This window comes from Sparus aurata, chromosome 19 (genome assembly GCF_900880675.1).
Source record: "Sparus aurata chromosome 19, fSpaAur1.1, whole genome shotgun sequence".
Classification (NCBI taxonomy): Eukaryota; Metazoa; Chordata; class Actinopteri; order Spariformes; family Sparidae; genus Sparus; species Sparus aurata.
Window position 1 is genome coordinate 7,142,685 of NC_044205.1, and position 25,026 is coordinate 7,167,710.

The window sequence follows — 25,026 nt, forward strand, 5'->3', positions numbered from 1 at the left end:
TGTTTGTTGGAAGTATAAATCAGACAGATGGTCAATTCTTACATATTGCAGCTTTTTAAGCATTCAGGAAAAACAAGTGTGTATGCATAGATTTAAATTCAACTAATGCACTGACAGTAGGCTGAGCAGTAAAGGCAGACAAAACAACACAAGCAGAGTGTGAAGCAGCCCTGAAAACAACCACACACATACACACACACACTCCCCCCCCCCCCCCCCCCCCCAGGAACAACACAGCTGGACAAAATGATGCTGAGGGAAGAATAAAATCCCACGGTAATTAGGAGGAAGTCGAATAACAAATGAGAGCCTCACTGAGGAGAAATGGCGTCCTCCGGGCAGCCAGGAAATCTGATGGCTTCAAACGAATAAACGTAACATATTTTTGTCATCTTCAGAGGGAGATGGGACAGAAAACACCCACAGATGCTCACGTCTATCAACAGGCCCGTTGTTCACTGTTCCTAACTGTTAACTCCTTGAACACTTTCTCATATGGAACCCCGTTGTGGCCAATATCAAATAAATTACAAATGCATTGTGAGATAAACATATGAAAAATAAAATTGTAAAACATAAACCAACCATTTCCTTATTATCTGTTATTGTCATAATTTCACTTTTCATGACAGTGGCCTCTCCACTGACCTTAAGCCTCTCATAAAACAGCAAGCTCGACAACTGCTACCATATTTAGCACCTGTTAGCAAGACAATGTCAAAGTCGTTCTGATTCAACAACAGTAGCGAAAATCTGTAACATGGCTGCTCGTGATACCAACCCAGCTGGCTTGTAAACCAGTGTTAGCTAGCTCCTGTTAGCAAGAGCAGCCACAGAGAAAGACTGCCTTTCTACTTGTAGAGTTGTGTCCAACAAAATTTCATTTAAAACACTATCGACATAACTTAGAATTAATCAGCTAATGTTAGCTACTGCCATTTACTGTGTCATTGCTTTAATGCTAAACCAAGCTTGCAGTTCTACTTGGCTAGTTAAACAGCTAAGCTAGAAAGGTAGCATGTGCAGCCTTGTTAAACTATGTGGAAAAAGACAATCTAGTCTCTGTCTGTTCTGTATTTATTAGCAGCGACAGCTTGGTGGTGGATTTAGAATAACGGTTGTTGCTCTAGCTAAGAGGTTAACTGGCTAGATCTAGATGCAGTAGAGTTTGCTGGCTTATGTGTGTGGTTGGCCGAAAGGTGAGAGTTCAAACACCACTGTCATGACATTATGAAACATTAACTCTATAACTGAAACCAATGATGACATATCAATACACAATAATGACTTTTACAATTCAAAATTTAATACTGTACACCCGGGCCTCCATATTCTCACGCATTGCCTCAATCCCCAAAATACTCTTTAGAGCCCTCAAAGAATGTTAAGGAACTTGTTTAGGCATTCGGAACGTTTAGCTAATTGCTGTTTTGTAAGTGTTTAACAGAGGGACATCAGTTTCAGAAGATAAAGTCACATTTGTCAGACGTTTTCTGCAACAACAACAAAAAAAAATTCCTCAACAGATATTTCAGATTTATTTCCACAATATCAACTGTAGGAAGTCAGTGATTTTCCTCCTCAGTGTTTCAACTTCAATACACATTCTGCTTCAAACGGAACCAGTTCTGATCAATTTACACCTTAAGAGTTGATCCGACACACAAACAGCTCAGAACACTCACGTTGCATCATTCTAACAAGAGTGCAGGAAAGGACAGTCTTGATGACTCAGTCTATACAATGTGAGGATTGATGTCCACGCTGTCGTTCTATGACAGATGAATCCACAGAGCAGTTTAAAGCTGGCCGCACCCTCGTAGTGTTGCGTCTTGTACACTGATGACAGCAACCACTGAAATTTCTGTACTTAGTTGTCTTTCATTAGAAAAAAGAAAAAAGCTTGACAGTGTAGATCACCAACAAGCAGTCAACAATACCAAACTATATATTGTTAAAGCGTCGGTGTGCTTCAGACAGGGAGCTCACTGTAGTGTCAACAATCATCTGACTTCCCCCAAAAACTGATCACAGCCTGCAGACCTCACTTGGTCTGGTGTGGACAGGAGTCTGAAGTGGCTGATGGTAGCTAGCATTTGGAGAGATACTGTGAATTACTGAGTCATTCCACAGCAACTGATCATATAACCTTCTATTCTAGAGCACTGTACTACTTGTAGTGTTAATTCAAATCATTTTGGGTAAGTAAGTACGTTTGAAGCAAACAGAGGCCTTTAGAATCGTCCCTGTAGTGGTTAACAAACCTGTCTTGTGAGTGTTCAGTACAGCTTCATGAATCAATCCAATACATTCTCTGTGTACATGTGGGGATTACTGCCCAATTGTGGCCTGGAGCCTAAATTCAGGGAGTCAAAAAGTTTTCTCTTCTTCTTTTTTTTTTTTTTTTTTTTTACAAAGACAATTAAAAATGTCATTTTGGCAGGTCGTCAAGATAATTTGCTCTTGACCAAATTAAATGAATTATTGACGAGTCAGCGGGGACTGGGCAACACTGAGTGATCTCACTCCTTCTACAATGTTAGCCATTAAAAGCCGATATCCAGCTGTAATACCCCAGCATTGTAAAAGTATTGACATGTTGAAGGTACTGATTATTTCAAGTGTATTTTCAAGTTAGAGGAAAATGAAACTGAGTGAAAAATGACTCTTGTTTTAGCGCACCTGTGTTCCTTCCTTTCTGTAGTGCATTTCACCAAGTAAAACAATTTTAAAATTGGAGAAAATAACAGACAAAGCAGCAATTACCTTCCAACTAAACATACAGTATATCAAGTGGCAAAAATGCATGAGACCAACAGACTCTGATACAGTCCGATGCCTTAAACAAGGTGTACATTCAAAAACCTTACAGCAAAATTAAAATTGAAAACAAACCTAAAACATTTTTTTTTTGCTTACATTACTTTTTTGATTCTTCTGTAATCATTGAAAACTGCTGTACAGTTTCATCTGACAATAAAATTCTAGTTGAACAGTAATGAGGAAAAAGCATAAATACGCTATTTTAGAAATAAGTGTATAAGAACCTTTTCAGTCGAGACTGGTCTCCACTTTCATGTAAAAACGAAAACAAAAAAATTCCCCCAAATCTCTGAACATCCTAATAATTAAGTAATAAGTTAATCATTTCCAACCCTCAGTGCAAAAATATCAAAAACAAACTGAAAGGGAAGGGACCGGGAGTCACGTGGGCTGCTGCTGTGCACCAGACGGTGAATCATCTCCATGGTAACAAGATTTTCTCAGGCACAAGTACTTAGGCTTCATCCACTGAGCCCTTGGCAGGTCGCTCTTTCTTTTTCTCAATGTTTTTTCCTCCCTCTCCTTTTTTTTTTTTTTCCTGAAGCTTCAGTGCGCTGCTCACATACAGAGCTGTGGAAGAACAGAGGGCCGTCACTGTGGAAACCAGACCGGCGGAACTCCTCTTCATCGTTTCTTCCTCTTCAGTCAGCATTGTCAAGTGCTTCTGAAATGTGGGAGGCGGCGTACTTTAACCGGAAGCCACCTGCAAACACACACGAGACCACATGCACACGTACAGAGATGCATCCAGACACACAGAGGGTACACAATCAGTGGACAGGTGAAAAATAACAGTGGACATCACTAAGTGGGGGCTCTCAGTGTTCTGTTCAGCTGTTCATGTACACTGTTGGGTTCTGAATCTAACTCAAAGGACGCCCCTGGCAGTCACCGGTTTGTTGTGATGGATGTTTAACTGCAGACGTTTCAATGAACATCACGTCTGCCATCAATAACAAAGCAGCATCTGTTTAGACCTGCAGATAAGGCCATGGAAAAGCTCAGGGCCCAGACACAACAATCCCACACAGAGGCTGACCGCTATGTCGCCTTTGTCTCGGCCAAAAACTGCACTTCAACACAACAGAGTCTACAGCCATCAGCCGACGTGACCGTACGGTCTGTGTTCTGTATTTGTATTCAAACAGTGGAAACAATACCACTCTAAACTGTGGATATACACCAGGCAGGGTTTTTAACACCACTCTGGCACCAAATTTGCAACTGGCCCTGGTGAGACACTCACCAACAGCCCCAACACTGAATGTTGACCGACTGTCAGCCAGGTGCGACTGGGTGCCACAGGGTGCTTAGGGAAGCAGCTTTGAGTGACTACACTCCAAGCATCTAATATACAAAATAAAAATTGTAATGTTTAGAGTCTTGTCACCTTCACGGAGAGAGGGTGAACTGTTGCACTTGTTTTCTGTAGAGCTTTGTTAAAACCTCAGAAACACAAAACTGAAGGTGGTATCAATATTTAATGATTTAAGTACAACTTGATTGGCACGAAGGATGTTGTCTGCATCTGCTGATCTGCTCTGGGTGGTGCAGGCTGGCAGGGGCAACAGCCAGTGTACTGCTAAAAACTGAACATACGGGACATTTGCAGGCTGATAATTGTGAATGGCTGAGCTCATTAGTTTACCTGTTTGTTTCATCACTGAGTTTCATTAGTGTGTCATGTTAAAGTTGAGCCAGGGGCCAGAAATGCTGTCTTATGTTTTCCTACAACGCCTAGAAAGACTGTGGTCCCCATGGCTACTGTTCTGGATCTATAGAGGTCACACCTGCTGTGTGTTGTTAGTGTGGTTGGGTTAGTTTCACTCTGGCATGGTACTCTCGGGATAACCAATCACAGAGGAGATTGATTGCAGAGATGTAGCCAGAAAACAATTCTTGTCAATGACAGTTGTGCCTGACAAACTTGGCTGCTTGTTGCCATGTTTTTCCTTCTCTGGCATTCACACCAGGTAGGAACAAGAACCTTCTGCCACATTCCTCCCACCCTGCAGCACAGGTGTCACAGAGGGCACCTGGCACTCTCTAGTGCTTTCTTGTGATTCTAGTGCTTTACATTGGTGCAATTTGATTGTTTCAGTGGCACCCCTTCTCTTCTGGCCAAAATTAACCAAACTGAAGGAGATATGTCAGGAGAGTTTAAATTGAAAGGCTCAAAAGATACTTGGTGAGAACGGACTCTGACGCCAGTGACTGCTCGGGGTTCTGGGGAGGGAAACTACAGGCTCTTCTGTTTCTCTCTGTTCCGTGTAGCTGCTCTACCTTGCTGTGTGGAGTCTATGGAGGGCTGGTTGCAGTCCTGAGCATAGTGGCCGCTCACACCACAGTTATAACAGGACACGTTGCCGTTCTTCTTGTTGATTCCACCTCCTCCCAGCGTAGCAGTGGGCAGCATACCCAGGGGGTTTGGGTACACATGCTGGTAGACACGCTGGCAGAATGATGCTGCCGGCGCCATCTGCTGCTGGAGGTTGTAGTTTGCAGCCGCGACAGCGGCCACGGCCGCGGCCTGGCTGCTGAGCATATGTGATGGCACGTCCGCATGGCTGTGAGAGTGAGTGTGGAGGGGGCCGTAGGGGGGCGGGTGTGCTGGAGGTGGAGCGGTGGGGAAGAAGGGGGACAAGGTGGCACCACCGTTGGCCTGGTGTGGAGGCTGAGCCTGGGTGAGGTAACTGTTACTGCAAAGGTTTGTGAGATGGAAGAGAGACTGAGGAACACTGAACACCTGCCGTGCTGCCATCTGGTGGGCGGGGAAGAATAAGGGCGCCTGGCAGCCAGAGGCACCGCTCACGCTGTTGTTGTTACTGACGCTGACCCGGCCACCGCAGTTGTTGTGACAGCCACAGGTCCCACAGCCGACGGGTTGCTGCTGTGGTTGCTGCTGCTGCTGTGGCGGCGGTGGTGTTGGCTGCTGGGGGGGCAACTGTTGCTGCTGGGTATGATGAAGGTTGCCAGGGGACACAGAGGCACTTCCACAAGAAGCACTGCTGTTGCTGTAAGACGTGCAGTCGCTGTGTGCTGTGCTGTGAGTAAGCGCTGGGCTGGGGCTGGGGGCAGGTCCAGGGGTGTGGGTGGGCACAGCTGGAGGAACAGCTGCCTGTACATGACCAGGAGATGGTGCTATTCCAGTGGCTGCTGGTGCTCCTACAGTAGGCATGACAGAGGTGGGGACAGGGGGCAGAGTGTAGGGAGAAGGCAGGCCAGACGGCAAGTTTAATCCGGGGTGCTTGGCATGTGGAGTCTCCACATGTGGCAGAGAGGAGGCCAGCACTGAGCTGACACCAGCCGGGTCTTGGCCGGGCAGAGGAGGAGCAGAGAATGATGTAGGGCCAGGAGACATGACACTGATGGCTCTGACAGGAACCTGGTGTGGAGCCTGTGGGGCAGCAGGAGTAGAACCACTTCCTGGAGCTCCATCAGCACCACCTTGGCTGTGAGGCAGAGCTGTTTTGAACCTCTGAACCATGGGCTGCACGGCGGGACTTCCTGAAGGGTGGAGGCCAAGAGGTGGAATCCCAAACGTTGGGAGCATCTCCCTTTTCTCTGGGTCACCGACAATTCCTGAAGGCACGAGGGGCATGTGCATCATCAGTGACCCAGACGAGGGCTTCACATCGGGGATGATGCTTTGGCTGGGAGGAGGGGCCAGTGGAAGAGAAGAGTCAGCGGCCCCGTTTGGGAGCACAGGGGGGAGAGGATGCATGAAGGTGGAGAGGGACAGAGGGGGGAAATCTGTGCTGGTCTCTGTGCAGAGCAGCTCCATCTGGGCCCGGTGGTTCTTGGAAGACAAAGGATGGCTGGAGGAGACGTCCCCTGTGGCAGCTGGATCAGTCTGCCGGGTGAAGAACATCTCAGGGCCCTGACCTTTGCTGGAATCGTCAGAGTGGCTGTCTGTATCTTACAGAGAGACAACATTTGATTAAGACAGGTTCAGTCAATAGTACAACATTGTTGTGACAGATAATAAAGAGAGAGGCATAAAGCATGCTGAATGTGTGTGTGTGTTTGTGTGTGTTTTACCTTTGTTGTTGTCGTCCTCACTATCCATGCTCTCTGGTCCTCTGTGTTGGGGGCTCGATGGAGAGCTGTAGCCTTCTGATGAGGTTTCACCAAAGGTATCTGGACCAGAACCTCCGTCTGCAACAACATGTGTGTGTTCAACTACAGAGGATCCAACAACCATCAGGATATAGAGGATGTACCCGTTCAAGCAAAAACTGGAACTGGGTGGCACTAAAAGATGAATGTCAGTTCTGTGACATATCAAACACACAAGGTTTTGGTAAAATGTAGTAAAAACATCCCTTACAACCAGATAGAACCTTATATTTGGTCTGGATTGTGATTCATTAGAGAAAAAACTGAAAAATGTGGTCCTTTATTTTTTTTTTACTTTAAATATCAGAGATCAAAATTGAGATTGTATCCATCTTATTACTATTCTATTTGGTGGGTCTTTTCTGGGTTTTAGGGGGAGTGAACATGAGCCTGTTTTGCTTACATCACAAGACTCCCCATTTGTTAAAGGATAAGTTTACCAAAAGTAAAAATTTGGTCATATCTATTCACCCTTGATGCTTATGCAAGTCTCCAGAGGCCACAAGATTGAACCCCAAATTGATTTGAAAAGAGACTATTCACACCCTTTTTTAAGGAGAAATCTCCTCTGTAGTCGCTAAGCAAGAAGTGTTAGCATGCTTTTGGAGGTTTAAAGTAATATATTCTATGTAATTTCTATTACAGGAGACAGTTTCATGTCATCATCCAACCAGCCATCCACACACTCACCTTTCCTCTGAGGTGACAGGGCTGGTGCCAACCTCCCATTGGCTACAAAGGTAGGAGCCCTCCCTTTCCCCTTGTCCCTGAGAAGAGAGAGTTATGTCAACAGAGAAACACAGCAACAGGGGATATAATTGTGGTATGTGAGGAGTCGAGTCAGAGGCAGATTATATGACAGTGCACTAATATATGTAGCTTAAGTGTCAGTGACACTGCACTCTGTCATAAACACGTTTGACTGTGACTTTCAAAAATCCACTAATGACTTTAATCTGACACACAGTGCCATTACTTCCATCTTCCTATCTTTTCATCTTACTCAACAGTCTCTGCCTGTAACATTGATATCTGCAGGGTTACAGTTACATGACTGACCTGTCTGTGGGCAGGCCTCTGCTCTTTGTTTTAGTGGATGGGTGGTTTCTCTTCTCAGTGTCCGGGTGCTGTGAGGACAACAGTCAGTCAGAACAGCTTCACAAGTTTGGAACTAAACCATCACAGCACCACATTCTTTGGGTGCTTCTTGCTGCCATTATTGCATTTTTGGTGATGTAATTTTGTACCACTGTAACAACGTACCACTGCCCAATGTGGTCAAAGCCACAGATCATACGGTTAAAGAGACACTACTAGCAATAAAATGATTTACGTATACAGTAGTTACAACACATTGATAAAAGGAGAACGTTTTATCAATATCAGTGTAATTGGTTGATTTTCTCACATACACAGAATATACCATTTTTTTTTTCCAATGATCCCTCAAATACGAGTTCATAAACTTGTGGAAAAAAATACATACTTATTGAAGGCAGGATATTTTACAGTTTAACAAGAAATTAATGTCCTAAATTACACAGCAGAACACAGAGAGAGAGAGAGAGAGAGAAGAGAGAGGAGAGAGAGAAAGAGAGAGAGAGAGCGAGAGAGTGAGAGAGAGAGAGAGAGAGAGAGAGAGAGAGCGAGAGAGAGCGAGAGAGTGAGAGAGAGAGAGAGAGAGAGAGAGAGAGAGAGACAGAGAGGATGTGCTTCGTCAGCAAAGGGCTCTCACTCCCCCCCCCCCACACACACGTACATGTAGTCTTGACCTATATCAGTGAGATTAGTAGTGAGTACCCCTGTTCACGTGGCAGTGTGTGACACAACACATGCACACGCACACGCACAAACACACACACACACACACACACACACACACACACACACACACACACACACAGCTGTCCAATTTATACAAAGGAGTAGCACGTAACTACCACCTCTAATGATTAACTGGCGTTCATGGAATTGTCCTCAACTGTGACCTGTGCTGTGCTAAGGTTTACAGTTGAGTTAATCATTTGACTAACACTGCTCAATACCTCTGCTGCTGACATCTTGACCTAACAAGCCAACACACCCACAAACAACCATCACCTTACTGATTCACAATTAGTTTTAAGTCAGTTGAGCCCGTTCCTTGCTATTGGTAATATTATTATTTATACATGCAAACAATTCTGACTGTTTATAATCATATAGATGCTGTTATAATGTGCTGTGATTGGGATCCTGACCCACCAAACATCCTGAAACGTGCCACAGTTCCGTTTTCGCTCTAAATGACATATTCACCATCAGTAACAGGACTCTATCTCACTCTCTCACTCGCAGGGAGGGAGGCTGTTTTCTGGGGAAAGTTCAATCATGTCTCGGTCAGGAGGGCTGTCTGTTGCTGTGATTTTTTTCAAGACAGTAACTACACCAACACAATAGTGGAAGGAGATGAACGCTTTTTGTGCCGGGGATAGACGTCGTTTTTCCGGCAGAAATGTGACATGGGCCATTAGGATAGACAGGATGACAGACACTTCTGCATGTATAACTGCAGTATTTTTTCCGGAAGTCTGGAGTGTGCATATGCTATATGGCACCCCAGCTTCACAGCCACCGCCACAATTAAAGTCTGATTCTATGGGAAACACTGCATGACCAACGGATTCTGTTTGCCTTTAATATATATAATAATACACTATCACAGCTTAAAGCAGATGTTTCACTCATCTTCAAACAAAACTAATATTTTAAAGAAATGGGCTTCCTACTGGAAATTATAAAAGGACAGCACACATCAAACACAAGGATGATTATCAAAGGAATCTGTGCACAGAACATGTTAATGTTTGTGTAATACGTTAAAATGAACAAACATGTATTTCAGTGGTGTGTAGTAGTGCTGCTGCTGATGAGAATGAACTTGTTTTTCAGCAAATATTTCAAAATGCGAAAGGTAAAGTAAGTTTAAGAAACAGTAAAAAGATATCTGGCCTTCTTAAGCATCCTCCAGCTCTCAAACCTCACCTGCTCAGCCTCCTGGCTGCTCCTCAGTGTGCAGCTCTTCCTCCTCTCTGCTGGACCATTTAGCTCTGCAGCATGGCCACCTCTCCGACTATCACCCTGGGGGCCCTTGGCACTAGAGAGCCTGGTGGAGAACAGAAGAATATAAGTGTTGTCCGTTTAAGTGTGTATCTGATCATAAAATTATTATAAAAATAACACATTTTCCAAGTGCAAAAAGTTTTGTTGGTGACGTTCCAAATGTCTATGTTCAAGTGTTACTATGAACCAAAAGCAAGAAAACACAAGAAAAGAAAACACATTTTAATGTACCCAGTTAAACCTTGTCCAACATATTGCAAATATCATAATAGCTATTTGAAATTGTTAATCAAATTCCTAAATAACCAAATACTATTGTATTATGAATATTGCACATCATCCTACAAAACATAACAACATGACAAGTGGCAACAGTTAACTGGGGTTGTTTTATCAGTAACCAATCTTTATCTTTTTAATAATGTTTTTGTACATTTCTGAGGCACAGATCAAACCAGAAGATCTACTTACCCTTGACATGGACTCTTGGTCCCGTGCTTTTTCTTGTGTCCCTGAACATATGACTCTAAATCTGAAAGAGAGATCAACAGCACTCCATTATACCCATGGTTAATCAATATTCAATCATATTCTCCTATTGTTACAGCTGCTGTCAGAGCACTTTTATTCTGAAAGTAATGATTTGGGTAAAACTGCTTGGACCACTTACTTAATATAATATACTGTTGACATTTTTCAATCATTTGTCTGCATGTAAAGCATAGCTGAGACAACCTACAGCCAGACACTAAACAAGCATCTAATCATCACCCGCTTAGTTTTAATGGGGCCATGCTGGCTAATTTGTATTATTTAGCCTTCCTTCTTTCTATCTCACTTCATCAGGTGCTGTCACTGTGCTTACACATACAAAAACATTCTGTTTGTTTTTTTCCATTGCACAGTTTCTTCAAGTTTAAAGGGAAGCGCTTGTTTACAAGTATATCATCAATAATTATAACATCAATCCAACAGACACAAGGTCTTTTGAGTGTTGACAACTGTGGTGTTAGTGTGAAGCAGGTCAGAGCTTTGGTTGGTGCTGCTCGAGCTGAACTTCATCAAGCTCACGATGAGGCAAATATAGCTGTGAAATATGAGGATTTGGCTCAGCCTTTACAGACGACCTCCAAAAATAAACGCTTGTAACTTTTCATGTTTACTATGCAGCTCAGGCTATGACTGCAGCCCTGGTTCCTTTGCTTTGTCTGTACACACAATCAGGCCCCATTCACTGATTATACATGCTCTTGTGCATGTCTTTCGTGCGCTCTCCCTGTCGACTACTCTCCACAGAGAAAAACACAAAAGCCATCACTGTGGAATCATTTCACTTCCTCTCACCTTCCTCCTGACTGGAGGCATCAGAGCAGTCTCCCTGGTAGGCCTTACCCAGTTGGCAGTTGCCTGTAAAGAAAAAGACACCTTTGTTACTGGGCACAGTAACCCCATTTTGTACATTTTTGCTGAAGTGTGTTGCTGTGATGTCGATGTCACTGTGTCAAGTATGAAAATAAAACGTAGGCACACCAGATGTTTCATGGTGATGTCAGGCCCATTACCTTACCACACTGACATGTGTTCTGGCTTTGACCAACTCTGTCTTTATCTCTTAACAATTATCTATCTAAACCAGTGATTCTCAACCTTTTTAGGCCAGTCCTCCCCTATCCATTTTTCAGGCCCCTTACAGCTCCGTCAAATAAAATGTGGGCTAAATATATTCCTTGAATGTTGATGAGTTGTGTGTTTATAATTATTATTACTATTATATGATTATTACTCTTATTATTATTATTATTATTATAACAAGAGTAATATATTATCTATATTATTTGTCATATTGCATTTATTTTTTTAATCAATTATAGTATTTGTTTATCGTTATATTTATTACATTATAATTATTTAATTAATGTCATATCATTAGAAAGCATTAAAAAGCCTATCAATAGCGTGAATAATAGATTTGATTTTAATTAAATTATTCAATTAAAGATTAATGAATCACGAGTTTCACTATACTTTCACTATTCATGTTTCCCATGTCTCATTTCCATTATTTTTTACAATTTCATTGTTAAATTAGCTTTTGCATTTTAAATGTAACTTCTTAAATTTAAATAGTTGACATTTTCAGATTAGCATGGTGATTTCTGGTGTGAACACACAAACACCCAAATGCCCCCCTGTCAGAGGATTTGCTTCCAGGCACCAAGTCAAAAAAGGAGACATGGTTGTACCATTAAACAGAAACAGTACATGAAAAAGGAGCATGTGATTTAAGGAAAGAAAAAAATCAATCTTATGATTACATCTTAATGGACATTCCCTCCCTCAGTGTGATACTTACATCTGCAGCAAGTAGGTTTTGTTGAGTAACTGGAGTCACAATTGAAGAAGCTGCAGACCTTTCTGGTCTGTCTGAAGACTGGAGGGGCAGACAGGAACCTTTCCCTAAAGGTGGACAGAGCGAAGACAGAGAGGAAATACGGTTAACCTTACTGTCATGGTTCTTCTCTTAGCAGGAAGAATACATGAGGCCGCAGAAAGTCTACAACACATTTGTAGAAAGCAACTGAGTAAAACTTATACACACTCCTGAACGTACAACTTTGTGCTTCATAAGAATAAAATAAAAACATTTTTTTATACAATCTACAGACCTCTTACTCAAAACCCATACACTGTACGTTACTCAACATGGTGCAGTTAAAGGGACTCTATGTAGTTTTGGAGAAAAAATTCAAACTGAGTACTTCATAATTTACAACAGTTTGAAGCTAGAAAGGTGGCAGGGCTCGCCATATATAAAGAAAGTAAAACAGTATGAAATTGTGTTGTTATTTGAGGTCAGTTTGTTTACTCAGTTTATTCAGTCATGAAGACAATGAGAGTTTGTTTATTTAGTTTGTAAGGCAGAGAAAAATCAGCCAATGAAGACCTGTTTTTAATATAATGTCATTGTATTGAGAATCTCTTCTCATTGACATTACTCAACAAAACCTTTACAATAAATCAAACAGAAAACGTTCCCTGGTAGCGCTTAAATCTTCACCCATTAGAGGGAGGCAGAAGATCAAGTGTCACACTTCCGTGCAATGCAGCCCATTTATAGGCTGGACTACACAGGAAAGGCTTGTTAAGTTTCACTCTCCACAGTTTCACTTTGCAAAAAATGAAACTGATGGACACCATGGTGTGTGTGTGTGTGTGTGTGTGTGTGTGTGTGTGTGTGTGTGTGTGTGTGTGTATGCGTGACTTGTGTATTGAAAATCAATATATCTTATTCAAGTTGTATCTGTAGCACAAGGAAGAGACATGAGTCAAATATACTACATGACGGGGGGGGACATGCTGTTGTTCTGTCATAACTCTGTCAATTCTAAGCACAGTCACGATGCATGTATTTTTAGATTTAGAATGACTCACTCTCTCATTATCAACATGATTATGTTCACAACAAATAAAACTTCAATAGATCATCTAAGCACTTCAGAAGCTGCCTGAGAATCATTCTTTAGTATTAAAGTAATCCAGTGATAGTTGTCTGTTCATTCATGGGTACATTGCAAACAGGACATGCTAATAGCTAAACTTCATACTATAATGGTGGCAATTTCCCAACATGTAAACAAATACAGGCTAAAACACACTGCTCACGCTTTTGCTCACAGTGGAGGTAAGCATGGGACGCATTTTTCTGACAGTCCGAGCGATTAGTAACTAAGCCCGACCTGAATTAAACAGGCATCCTGTTTTGCTGTGCTACAAGTTAAGGTTTAGTTGTTTTCTTTTTGTTTTTTTTTACAACTTACTTACTGAATCCATGGCAACATTCAACTTTTCTTGGCATTGCTATGGACATAAAAACACTCACTGGCTGCACTTCTTCAACCATAATAAGTTACATCAAGGGACAACCAATAGCTTATTCACAGCAAACACAATCTACAGTTGTTGCTGGTGGTTTACTGCTGGAATTTAGGTTCTTCTACGTGACAATAATGCCATTAAAATTCTTCGGACTGCTTCAATGTGCCAGAAAGCAAGTTTCACTTGTCTCCTAAGTTAACTGTGGCACAGTATGGGGAGAGAATGTATTCCAGATCTATCACATACAGGAAATGACCCCCCCCAAAAAAAAAGAAAAATGAGACAGATGTTGACTGAAATGAAAATGAAATGACCACAGTCAGACTGCGGTGGACCTCGGTCAAAGCTGCAATCTGCAGCGTTTTCATGAGATCACACAACAAGTTCATCATGTTTTGCCGATGTAGCTGAAATTAGATTTAAAGCAGGAGGACTGGCCATAGAATCTCACTAAAGGAAATCTAAGGATAAATGCTTGAAAGAATATACGAAAAAAAAGAGGACCCAAACTGACTGTCCCATCTAAGTCTGCCTGTTCGAAATGAATGTGTATCGAGTTTAATTTTAATTATGTTCACAATTAATTGAAAATAGCCCTGAAAATTACTCATGTTAAAGTCATTTTGAGAATACTCAAATAGTCAGACCAGATTCATCTTAATACAGAATAATATTGATTGATTGGAAATTAATTGTGGCACTAGTCTTGCAGTAACCCCATCAATTGACACGACAGATCTATATCTAGGCTAAATGTTAAGTACCTGAGGTTCTTCTCCACATCCCTGCTCTCACTGTGGTCCCCCTGGTTCAGAAGCCTCAGGATGCTCTTCTCAAAAGACTCTGTACACTGATCCTTAGGAAGCTGAATAGAAAAAGAGGGGAGTTGAAACAGGCAGGATACACTGAGAAACACCATAATCATCACTATCTGTCTTAACGTAGTACAGAGGTAAGTTAGAGCTGAAATAATTTGTTACTCATTAAATTTGATATTAAGGGGATACCATAACACTCGAAAAATTTGATAAATGTCCATTATAATTAAGAGACCAAAGATAAGCTTTAAATCCTTACATTTAAGAACCTGGAATCATTTCTTACTTGAGAAATGGCTGAGACAATGAATGGAGCATCGTATAGTTAGTAAGAAGTAGTAGTCAGAAATGTCTGCTGTGGTACCACCAAACTACAGTGCGACATCTCTCCGACTCAACTTCAACAACTTCTCAACTTCTCTTCTACACTCCATAATTACAAAAAAAATTGTTTTCTTTGCATAGTATGAAGGGACTTCAACATGCAATTTACTGTGCAACCCTTTGTTGTAGAATGACTAATAAATGAACATAGACACATGGTTCACACAGAACCATGCAGCTCCAGCGTAAAGCCGCGCCAGTGTGTCAATTCACACAGCATGCCAGTGTCCAAAAGAGGTGTGACCGTACACGTCATGATGGTGACATCTGTGTGTTTTTTTTAATGTTTATAAATCATACAGATGCTGTTATAATGTGTTGTGATTGAGATCCTGACCCACCATGCATCCTGGAAAGTGACAGAGTAATGTTTTTTGCTCTAAATTACATAATCGCTATCAATAAACAGGAGGCTGTCTGACTCTACCACTTATACGTTACTGTTGTTTGGTCCTGTAACGTTGCTAGTTATCAGACTGTGAACGCCATCAGAACGACACGCCCCATGAATGGGGCAAGTGTTACTTTGACTTGGTTCTTGCTGAAGCTAAAAGGAGCTCTCTAGCTAAATATGGAAGCAGTTGTGGAGCTTGCTAACCAAGAGAGGAAGGGAGTTTGCGAATGACTGAAAGTTGAGAGGGTGACAACACCACCGATTAAGAAATTTTTTTTAAATTATTGAACAAAAAATGATATCTAATCAAATAAAAAAAGTCATAGTCATAGGTCGAGTTCTTCTACAATTTCTTACATTATTTCAAAACTTAAATTAGGCCTTTTTATATGACTACAAATTATGACCATTTATTTTTAATGATAAATTATCTAGCAGTTTTGCATTGCATATGTATCACGAAAGCCGCATAAATCTTGAGTTCAAGTCCTAGTCTGAGTCATGACAAGCAACTGACTGGCTAGATGACCTGCAGCTTTGGCAATTTTGTCATAGCACAACAAGAAGAGTGCTCACCTTGAGAAGGAAATTCTCTAGTTCCAGATGGGTTTTGGTCACACTGCTAGAAGAAGAGTCCGACCACTTCACCTAAAATACAGCAGAAGACATTCTCCGTCACATTACACAAACTACAACAGTAAGACAGGCAATGGAGTCATGCTGTCTGTGAGATTGTACCATGACTCATGGTACAATCTCACAGTAAAAAATAAAACGCACACAACAAAATACACATCCAAACAGGCATGATTACATTATATTGATTGGAGTGATCTCTTTTAGGTGACTACTTGTTGAAAGGACAGAAATTAGACAACAGACACAAAAACATCAAAATAATGGTGAGTTTTATTCTATTGCAATGGCTCGGCTCAATCAACTCAAGCTACTTTTCTTGATTTTGTTTTCTAGCACAGATAGTACCACTTAGCTGATCATCATAGTGATGCTGTGTAAAACTGTGTGATATCATCTTCATGTTCATTTTAAAAAATATGTTTAAAAGGCTTATCAAAACACAGTAATTAGAGACAGAAGAATAATAGTTATAGAGTCATCCCTTCTCATCCCACTGTATAATCATGTGTGACTTTAGTTATACCCATTTTGAAGGCACGTGTAATAAAGTTACATGGTTGAGATTCTAAATCTTGTGCTTTACAGATATATTCATTTATATATGTATTGGGCACTTTCTATCTGTGTACAAAGTAAAATCACAAAAGAAAAGATAAAGAAAAATAGCCACAGGCATGTCAGGTCTGGTTGTACAGAAAATACACAGAAGGAAGTGATATATTTTCTGAGCAGTATGAGCTCATGAGTTACTCAACGCTATGAGTAACTGTGTGTGTGTCTTAGGAACACATTAATAAAAGGGAAGAAACAGCACTGCTGGGTTACTCTTAAAACAAAGTCATCTGTGAATGGTGACCTAACATCAAATAGCCACTGATGACAGTTGGCTAAAATGTATTAGAAATGACTACAGAAATGTTCGTTAAGCTTTGTGTACCTAAAACATTATCAGAATTCAGCTGATAAAGGATCAGTAAAATGTCACTCCGACTGTGAATTCACTGTCTAACCCAACAATCTCAACGAGAAAGCTGACTGTACCATTGTGAGTCTATTTCTTCTACACCAATATTATAGCTTTACAATAAAATCGTTTTGGTTGCATTTAAATTCTTCATGCCTTCATAGAAGCTAAAGTATAAGGATCCGCTGTGCAAACAGTTACATGCTATTACATAGCATGACTTAAATGGCACATGCCTATTTAGCAAATTAGTACAGGATACATACATGTGTTACAATGTGTGTGTCCATCGGTGGTTTGGTCCAGTATTAACAGATGGAGAGAGAGAACTGCTCACTGTTGTGAGTGCTTCTGGCTTGACTGTTGAAGCTCAGTCAAGCCAACAGGACTTGGTCTCTCTCTCCATCTGTCTAACTAAATTTTATTTCTGTAAATGAGCAGTAATGCTCTCATTTGTTACTGTGAATCCATGGTTGTAAACCATGTTTTTTGAAGGGACAAGCTCATTAGCAGTGATGAAATGCCACCAGTTTGGCACTAAACTGAGTCATTATGGAATTGAGTTAGTGCAATGGCCAACTGATATAAAAAAAAAAGAAAGAAAGAAAACTGTTCCTGTAACAAACACACATACAAGCAGAAACTGCATTATTTCTAGTGTGGCTGCTACAACATTCGAGGCAAGAGCCAAAAAGTGGGGGCAAAAAAGAAAGCCTTACTTCCAGTCTGGCACGAATACAACCAAAACACTGCACCACAGGGAGACAGTGTAGTAGTACAGGAATAGTTCACACCTTTCAGAACGCTTCATCATGCACAGAATAGCAGTTGAAGGCTGCTAACTGCTAACTGTAGATAGAGGACAGGTGAGTGCATAATGTGTTTTGGCCTGATTGTGATTCAGCGACAGAGACAGCAACAACAGAAGCTGCTGTCTAACATATAACCAATCATAACTCTATCCAGACTGTATAAACTAATCAACAGCACTTGTTTTAAAATGCTGCTGGAGCAAGACCAAGTATGGCACTTGGATATGCATCTGTGTTATCTGTAAAAGAGGTCTTTACAGTTAAACACTATGTCTGAACATGAGGAAATACCGTTGTCTCCTGTGTCTCTGTGCCAGTCTGATGTGGGCTGTTTGAACTTGACCAACCTTTTACTGCTGCACTCCATTATCAAGCTAACTTTGGCAGCACCATTGAAATACTGTGAATCTGGTATTCTCCAGAGCTGAAAGTGAAAAGTTACTCCAGACATCTTAACCTGAAGGAGACCAGTGTGTGTGTGTGTGTGTGTGTGTGTGTGTGTGTGTGTGTGTGTGTGTGTGGTGGTGTTACCTACCTCAAAGTTGTACTCCTTGTCTATTCTGGTCCGAGAGATGCCCCTGAGCACAATTCCTTCTATATGCACTGCTGCAACAACAGAAACCAGTAATAAACTATTGTAAGTCCATTCCGCCAACAAGTTCAGCAGGACAAGAGTAATGCAGGTAAGAGGACTTGGCAATATTGTCTTCATAAAAACGTACTTGTGTGAGTCTCCTGAAAACCTATATACTATTATACCACAGAAAAAAGCATGACAAAATGTGCCAATGTGGTGTCACAGGAATAAGCCCTAGAACCCAGAAATAAGTTAACATTCTGAACTTCCTGTTCCCTTGTCTAAAAGTCGATGGTTTTTTTGAATGAGTTTTTGGTTAAATATCGGAAATAAGGTCTGCGGTTAAAAAAAGCTGAAGAGATTTTCAGATTCTAGTTTGCAACATAAACTATGTCAGTAAGTACCCCACATTATAAAGCATTTATGTGTCTTAGAAACAATTGCTAAAAAGTGGCTAAATGAGATTACAGAGGTTGTCTTTAAAGGTCATCACATCCAACTGTACTCACTACTCCATCGTTGCAGGCCCAAAACTAAACTGATCTAACTCCAACTTGTAGATGGATCAATTAATAGTTAAGTGCAGTACAGTGTAGTAGAAGGTTGGTGGTTGTGACATTTAAGTCATGCCACCATCATGTAGCTGTTTATAGCCTTTTGTTAGCTTTTTATTTCTAGCAGTTTCTTTTACACTTCAAAAATCAGTGTTCACTAGAGAAGATTGTCTTGCTGAACAAAGTGTGCATTATTTTCTGCAATAATCAAACAATTCCTTCAGATTTTTGTCAGCCACAATTATGCCAACTTTCAGTCTAGCCTACAAAAATGTGTCATCCCTGCAGCACTCTATTAAATGATCAATAATATGTAATAAAATGAATTACATAATATGAACTCCAGCTATAGTGACAAATGTTTCTGTTTTATTGTAGAAACCTGTTAGTTTGGCATGTTTTTGCACCTTACACAGTCTTTATTAAAAGACTATTAATAACAAAAATAATGAGTAAATTGAAGAAATGCTGACATAAAAATGGTTTCTACTTCCCTGTTGTACCTGCAGCAAATAAATAATGATTATGTTTATGTGCAATGTGTTTGCTTTTTCCATTCACCTTCTCTTTGTGTTGCCCAGCGGCTGGAGCGACGGCTCTGGCATGGAGGATGGGAGGCCGCAAATTCCCCAAAACCTGCCGGGGAAGGCAGGTAATCCGCCTTCTGACCCACCAGTTCCTGCAGAAAAAAGATACGCAGAATTAGCCCGCGACAAACATCATGATAAATTACAGCATGTCCATCGGGTGTGTCACGGGTTTCATATTTAGCTAACTTCAAAATACACTGACACATGTCCCTTTATGTTTTGCAGAATCATACCAGCAGTATCTAAGACACAAAAACAAAGCCCTTGTAAGGTCAGTCTGCTTGGGCACAGGACAGTGTAACTTTCTTGTACATTTTTTGGTAATATCATACAGTTTTGGCAAACCTACGGAATAGGATTAAAACAGCCCATAGTGATATTCATCTCTGATAAATTATAATCTTCACAATTATATCCACACAAACCTACTTTAAATTGAATATCTACAAACAGTAAACAGCTAACACAATATGTAAGTAAAGGACACAAGCAAAACAGCTGAGCTACACCATCCATGTCAGATTTCAAAAAGGCAACTCAAGCATACAAAACAGACATGATGTGACCACAAACAAACACCAATAACCACTGTTTGTTTCCAACTCTGCTCTCAATCACTGCTCTCTCCCTCTGTCTTTTACCATATTCAACAGTGCCACAGTCCAGAGACTAAAATTGACATGTGTGATTTTATTAAGAGCAGTGCATCTTCAGACCAGGCCTGACTCACATTAGCTTCATCTAGAACACAGTGCCCCGTGGAGTGTTGTATCAACTGGATGTCTGCCAAAAGGTACGTCTATTGTGATAAGGGTAAAAGTCAGACAACAAAGCTGACATTTTTAATTAAAAAAAAATATATAATCTGTGTATATTTCACAATGACTTCTCTGTGACACAACAGATTGTGGTATTTATAATAGATAGTGGCAATAGAGATCGGACGGGGCATACATATTTAGGAGGCCAACCAAGAAGTTAGCATCGCCCTGGTTCCCTCGACAAAAATCCTCGGGGATTTTCCATATGGATATTTTGATTATTTCACAAAATATATTCTGTGGCAAAAAACAAGTTAAAAATATTGGCATGTTTTGTTCAGCAAGATATTCTTCACAGCCTAAAAAAATGACATTATGCAGTAAACGACATTGCTGTTGCATGACTTTACCACCTCGAAGCTTCTTACCAAACTAACCAATATGAACTTTATTAAAAACATATCAATCCACAAGTTGAAAAGTTACAGTTAGACTGGTTTGCAACTAAATCAAATCAAAGTCATTTATATTGCCCGAAAATCAAAATCATATTGCACAGGTGAACTTCAGTGAACGACATTATCTGTCCTTAGACCCTCGATTCGAGTAATGAAAAATTTCACATACTGAAAAAAAACAACCCTTGCAGCAGGGAAAAAACCTCAGGAAGTGCCACAGAGAAGGGATCACTCTAAAGTCGGCCTGTAAAGACAGATGACTGCGAAGATGAGTCTCCGTGTTCGCTGTGTTGACGTTTAATGTCCCTGACAAACTGGGAAGCTCTGACACTTGAGAGTTGACTGCATAACAGCTTTGCATTCCTACCATGACTTCAGATTTGGGATGGGATTTTTTTCTATTTAAAATAGGACTGAATGATATACAAATATATTCATATTCTGATTATTTTAACACTATCGTAGTGTAAGTCAATATTTTAGTTGGAAGGCTGATTTTTGTATTTTTTTTTTCTATAACAATAAAAATCAATAATTTGCTGGGGTTTGTTTCAAACAAGTATGTTCTCTTATGTCGGGAGTATTTCATTAATCATTTCATTTCACAGCTCTGAAACACCACAAAGCTTCATTTATATTTTATGTTCTGACACAGTTTGCCTTCATCATAAAAATGTAGTGTCTATGATTGGGAAATTGCACTTGGCCATATTGTGATATTGCTCAGTCAGTAATCCATTTGTGCCTCACAGGTATGGAGTACAGTAACTTTGTGTTCAAATGAAAGTTCTTAATCCAAACAAACGGTATGGTGGCTTCTTCTATTTAATAATAACCCCAACCTGAGGGGAGGAAATAGGTCCAATTAATGGAAGTAGATTTCAACAAAACCTGATACAATGCGCATGGAGTAACCTACATAAGTAATAAAAAGAACAGGAAAAAAAGTAAGCAACAACTGAATTCGATGAAAAACTAAATTACACAGATAAATAACAAAGAAGCTCCAGTATGTCACTATTCAATAACTGGCCCAACACAATCAAAGCTAGATTTAGCCTAACAAATGTCTAAAATAGGATAATGTCAGTTTGTGTAGAACAGCGTTCTTCAATCATGGTTCCCTGGCCCAACACAGCTGACTACAATGAATGTGTCATTATCAGGCTTCAGCAAAGCCTGACAATGAGCTGATCATTTAAAGGTGTGCTGGGGCAGGGAGACATCTGAAACATGCAGAGCAGAGGTCCTCGAGGACCAGGACTGAAGAACACTGGTATAGAATGTCTTTCTGTATGTTTCAAATTACAGATAACTTGTGTTTTCATTAAATACATTTCCTCATTCTAGTATTTTGACGTTTATTTTTAATTGATGGATAAGCAAGTATTAATAATATGTAATAATATAACTTCGAATGTATTTGTGCCCATTTCTGATTGTCAGTTAAGACATTTTCAATTGATTAAATTCTCAACTGTGATAAATAATTTAATTAGTAATCATTAACACCCCCCTAATAGAGGCATGGGTACATTCATGTTTGCTTGATTGGAAATCCGCCCTGGAGGTTGTTTACTTGCTCTACCCACATTAGTTCCACCCAGGATACCCCCTCTTTGAACATATTTGGATTTTTTTTCTCGACTCTGACATTGTTACTTCTTAATTAAAATGAAAAGTAACAGGTGCAAGCCACAAGTGAATAAATACTTTATCAGACTCCTGCTGCAACAGTTCCAGCACAGAGCAGCAGGGAGAGACGGTCTGAAGGTGCAGCGTGTTAGCACTTGGCATTTCGTGGATGTAGCTTTAATAGGGGCACAGCTAAGCGTCCGATAAGCTTGTTAATGACTTTCACTGTACGTAGTTTATAGAAAGACAACGGTAGACAGGAGGGAGAGACACAGCACCATCAAAAGACCACGTTAGACAGTTGGAACAAGGCAAATAAGTCGTGGCAGTTTCCCGTATATTTGAGCATGGCTTGTGTAACTGGCTGGAACCAGCGGCCGAACTTTAGCTACTGGCAGGTTAACTGGCGAGCTTATATATGTTAGCTAACTAGCTTATGTTAGCAATAGCGGTCCTGCCTTTTGAGGACAGCTTATGACAGGAAAGTGACGTTTCCTGTTCGACTACTTGGAATACTAGGTCGATATGCAATGTAACATCACGTAACATAACTACGTATACATTTACATGTTTAAAAATTCATAACTTTAGCCAACTAAGCTATAAACACTAACTCGCTCCTGAAGAGCACTAGTCTAAGTTGAGCAAGTTTTGAGCTAGCTTAGCTAGCTTCAAAAGGTAACTGTTATTGATGTATATTACCGTCGTCTGGGCGTTTATTCTTAGACGTCTTTGACGTCTCTCCTCCTCTATGGCAAGCTCGATTTTGTCAAGCTGCCCTCTGACTTTCTCCCGTTGGTGGAAATGGAAAGCTGGGTGTAGAGAGGCCATGGTGAAAAGCAGCGCCAACTGCTCCAGAGGTCCTGCCGCTGCGTCGTTAGTGGAGAAGCCGCAGGTCTGCTCTGACCGCCCGTACACATTCCCGTCCTGACACGGTGGATGGGACGAGTGGTGGTGAGTGTCCCTGAATGGAGGAAGCGAGTACTCGTAATTTTTGTAGAACAAGGCCGGGTCTACATGGCTCAGTATCCGAAAGAGTATTCCAGCACATTCCCTGCTGTCAGACCCGAGGAGGGACAGGCAGACCAGGAGTTTGGACATAACCACTGGGTCAATCACGTCCGTTAAAACTCCCAAATCGCTCGGACTATTGGCCCGAAACTCGAAGTCCCGTAAAACATGGTAATCTTTTCGAGCGAGATCCTCCAAGTAAGATCCCAAAAAGCGGAGCTCCAGGGGTTGGCACATATGTAGCAGCCCGCACATGAACTCGATCCGCTTAGCGGGGTTTAGATGTAGGCCGAACCACTCGAAAACAGTCTCCTTGTCCAGCTGGGATGGGTGCACATACGGTCTTGGCGACTCATCCAGTCGGTCCGACACCGAGGAGGGAGGCACGGTCCTGGGAATATGTTCCGACTGATCCAATGAATCGTCCTCGGCCGTTTCGTCGCCTCCTTCCTCGCCCGTTTTCATCGGTAGCTTCATTTTCAGCATTATCAGCGCTGCGAGAGAGCCTTCAAAGTGTAAATAACGGACCACTACACATTATTGACAACTTACACCGTTTCGTAACGTTGAAAAGAGAGGCAAACTGTCAGTCATGTATCAGTGTTTTTACTATTAGCTAATTATCCGACGCTGCGACGGGGCTGGAGCTCCTTCCCTACGTTAGATTCTTCTTCTACTCTTCATTTCCGGCAGCGTGACTGTGCTCGGTCAGCATGGTGCTGCCACCGTGCGACTGTCAGCGGACCTGCTGCACCCTTCAGGAGGCTATATAACTCAAACTGATCATGTAGGCTGGACTGCTATTTATATCTTTGTTCCAGCTGTCCCTCGGATCTTTTTAACCACTGGGTCACTACACTGCAGTGAGCTGAATCCCCCTCCAGCTATTTACTACACCGTTTTCAAACAGAAAATAATTTAGCTACCTCTGGCTAGTCTCCTCTTCTGTAGCCCAGTTAGTCTATTAAAACTATTTTGTGTTTTCAGAGTTTATTATTAATTGTTAATTCAGTTACATATGCTGCATAGTAGTATTGAGACTGGTATTCTCTTTTTACCCCCAATTTCTGACATTTGCAATCTTCATTTTGTGTCCAGCTATCCAGGGATCACTACTCAGCCCAGGCACTCTCAACATATCACCACAAAACTGGCACAAAAACAATATGAATGTCAGGTGCTCTCCATGGATTGACTACAAGCTGTAAGTTTGTGTTCAGATGCTGCTCAGATAAGATATTGCTCTTTTCAAACCATCTATTTTGGTGGAATAATGAAAACCAGGTAGGTAGAAAAATTCTTTCGACCAAGTATTGCAGACGCTCTTGTTTTCTTCTCAGTTTTGTCTTCAGCTCCCAGGTTTCACAGATTAGCAGAGGTCGTAGATGTTTCAGACTAAATAGATATACCAAGGATATTGGTATATTTTATTTATATATATATATATATATATATATATATATATATATATATATATATATATATATATATATATATATATATATATAT

General features: G+C 41.0%; 1 protein-coding gene across 3 annotated transcripts; it reads right to left on the reverse strand.

Annotated features, from left to right (window-relative positions):
• Positions 1-1,288: 1,288 nt before the first annotated feature.
• Positions 1,289-24,191, reverse strand: zcchc2 (zinc finger, CCHC domain containing 2). Of its 3 annotated transcripts, none has more exons than XM_030397860.1 (14): positions 23,209-24,191; positions 19,624-19,741; positions 18,467-18,534; positions 16,093-16,164; positions 14,685-14,785; positions 12,398-12,501; positions 11,389-11,451; positions 10,516-10,576; positions 9,967-10,087; positions 8,002-8,069; positions 7,633-7,709; positions 6,865-6,981; positions 5,107-6,741; positions 1,289-3,526 (listed from the first exon to the last, which is right to left on the reverse strand). In XM_030397860.1, exons 1-14 carry the CDS (start codon positions 24,001-24,003, stop codon positions 3,465-3,467), a joined length of 3,462 nt encoding a protein of 1,153 aa, XP_030253720.1. In that variant the 5' UTR covers positions 24,004-24,191; the 3' UTR covers positions 1,289-3,464. The 3 variants fall into 3 exon arrangements, with proteins under 3 accessions (XP_030253720.1, XP_030253721.1, XP_030253719.1); XM_030397861.1 differs by having other exon boundaries at positions 5,107-6,735; positions 18,467-18,537; XM_030397859.1 differs by having other exon boundaries at positions 18,467-18,537.
• Between the last annotated feature and the right edge of the window lie 835 nt (positions 24,192-25,026).

What these genes read in the sequence shown, in the direction of transcription:
- zcchc2 (XM_030397859.1), bottom strand. Translation starts at nt 24,003, where the DNA reads ATGCTGAAAATGAAGCTACCGATGAAAACGGGCGAGGAAGGAGGCGAC. An exon ending in GATGTGGAGAAGAACCTCAG is followed by an intron (nt 12,502 to 14,684) that starts GTACTTAACATT and finishes GTCCACCTTTAG; the next exon opens with GGAAAGGTTCCTGTCTGCCC. An exon ending in AAAACCTACTTGCTGCAGAT is followed by an intron (nt 11,452 to 12,397) that starts GTAAGTATCACA and finishes TTTTCTTTACAG; the next exon opens with GCAACTGCCAACTGGGTAAG.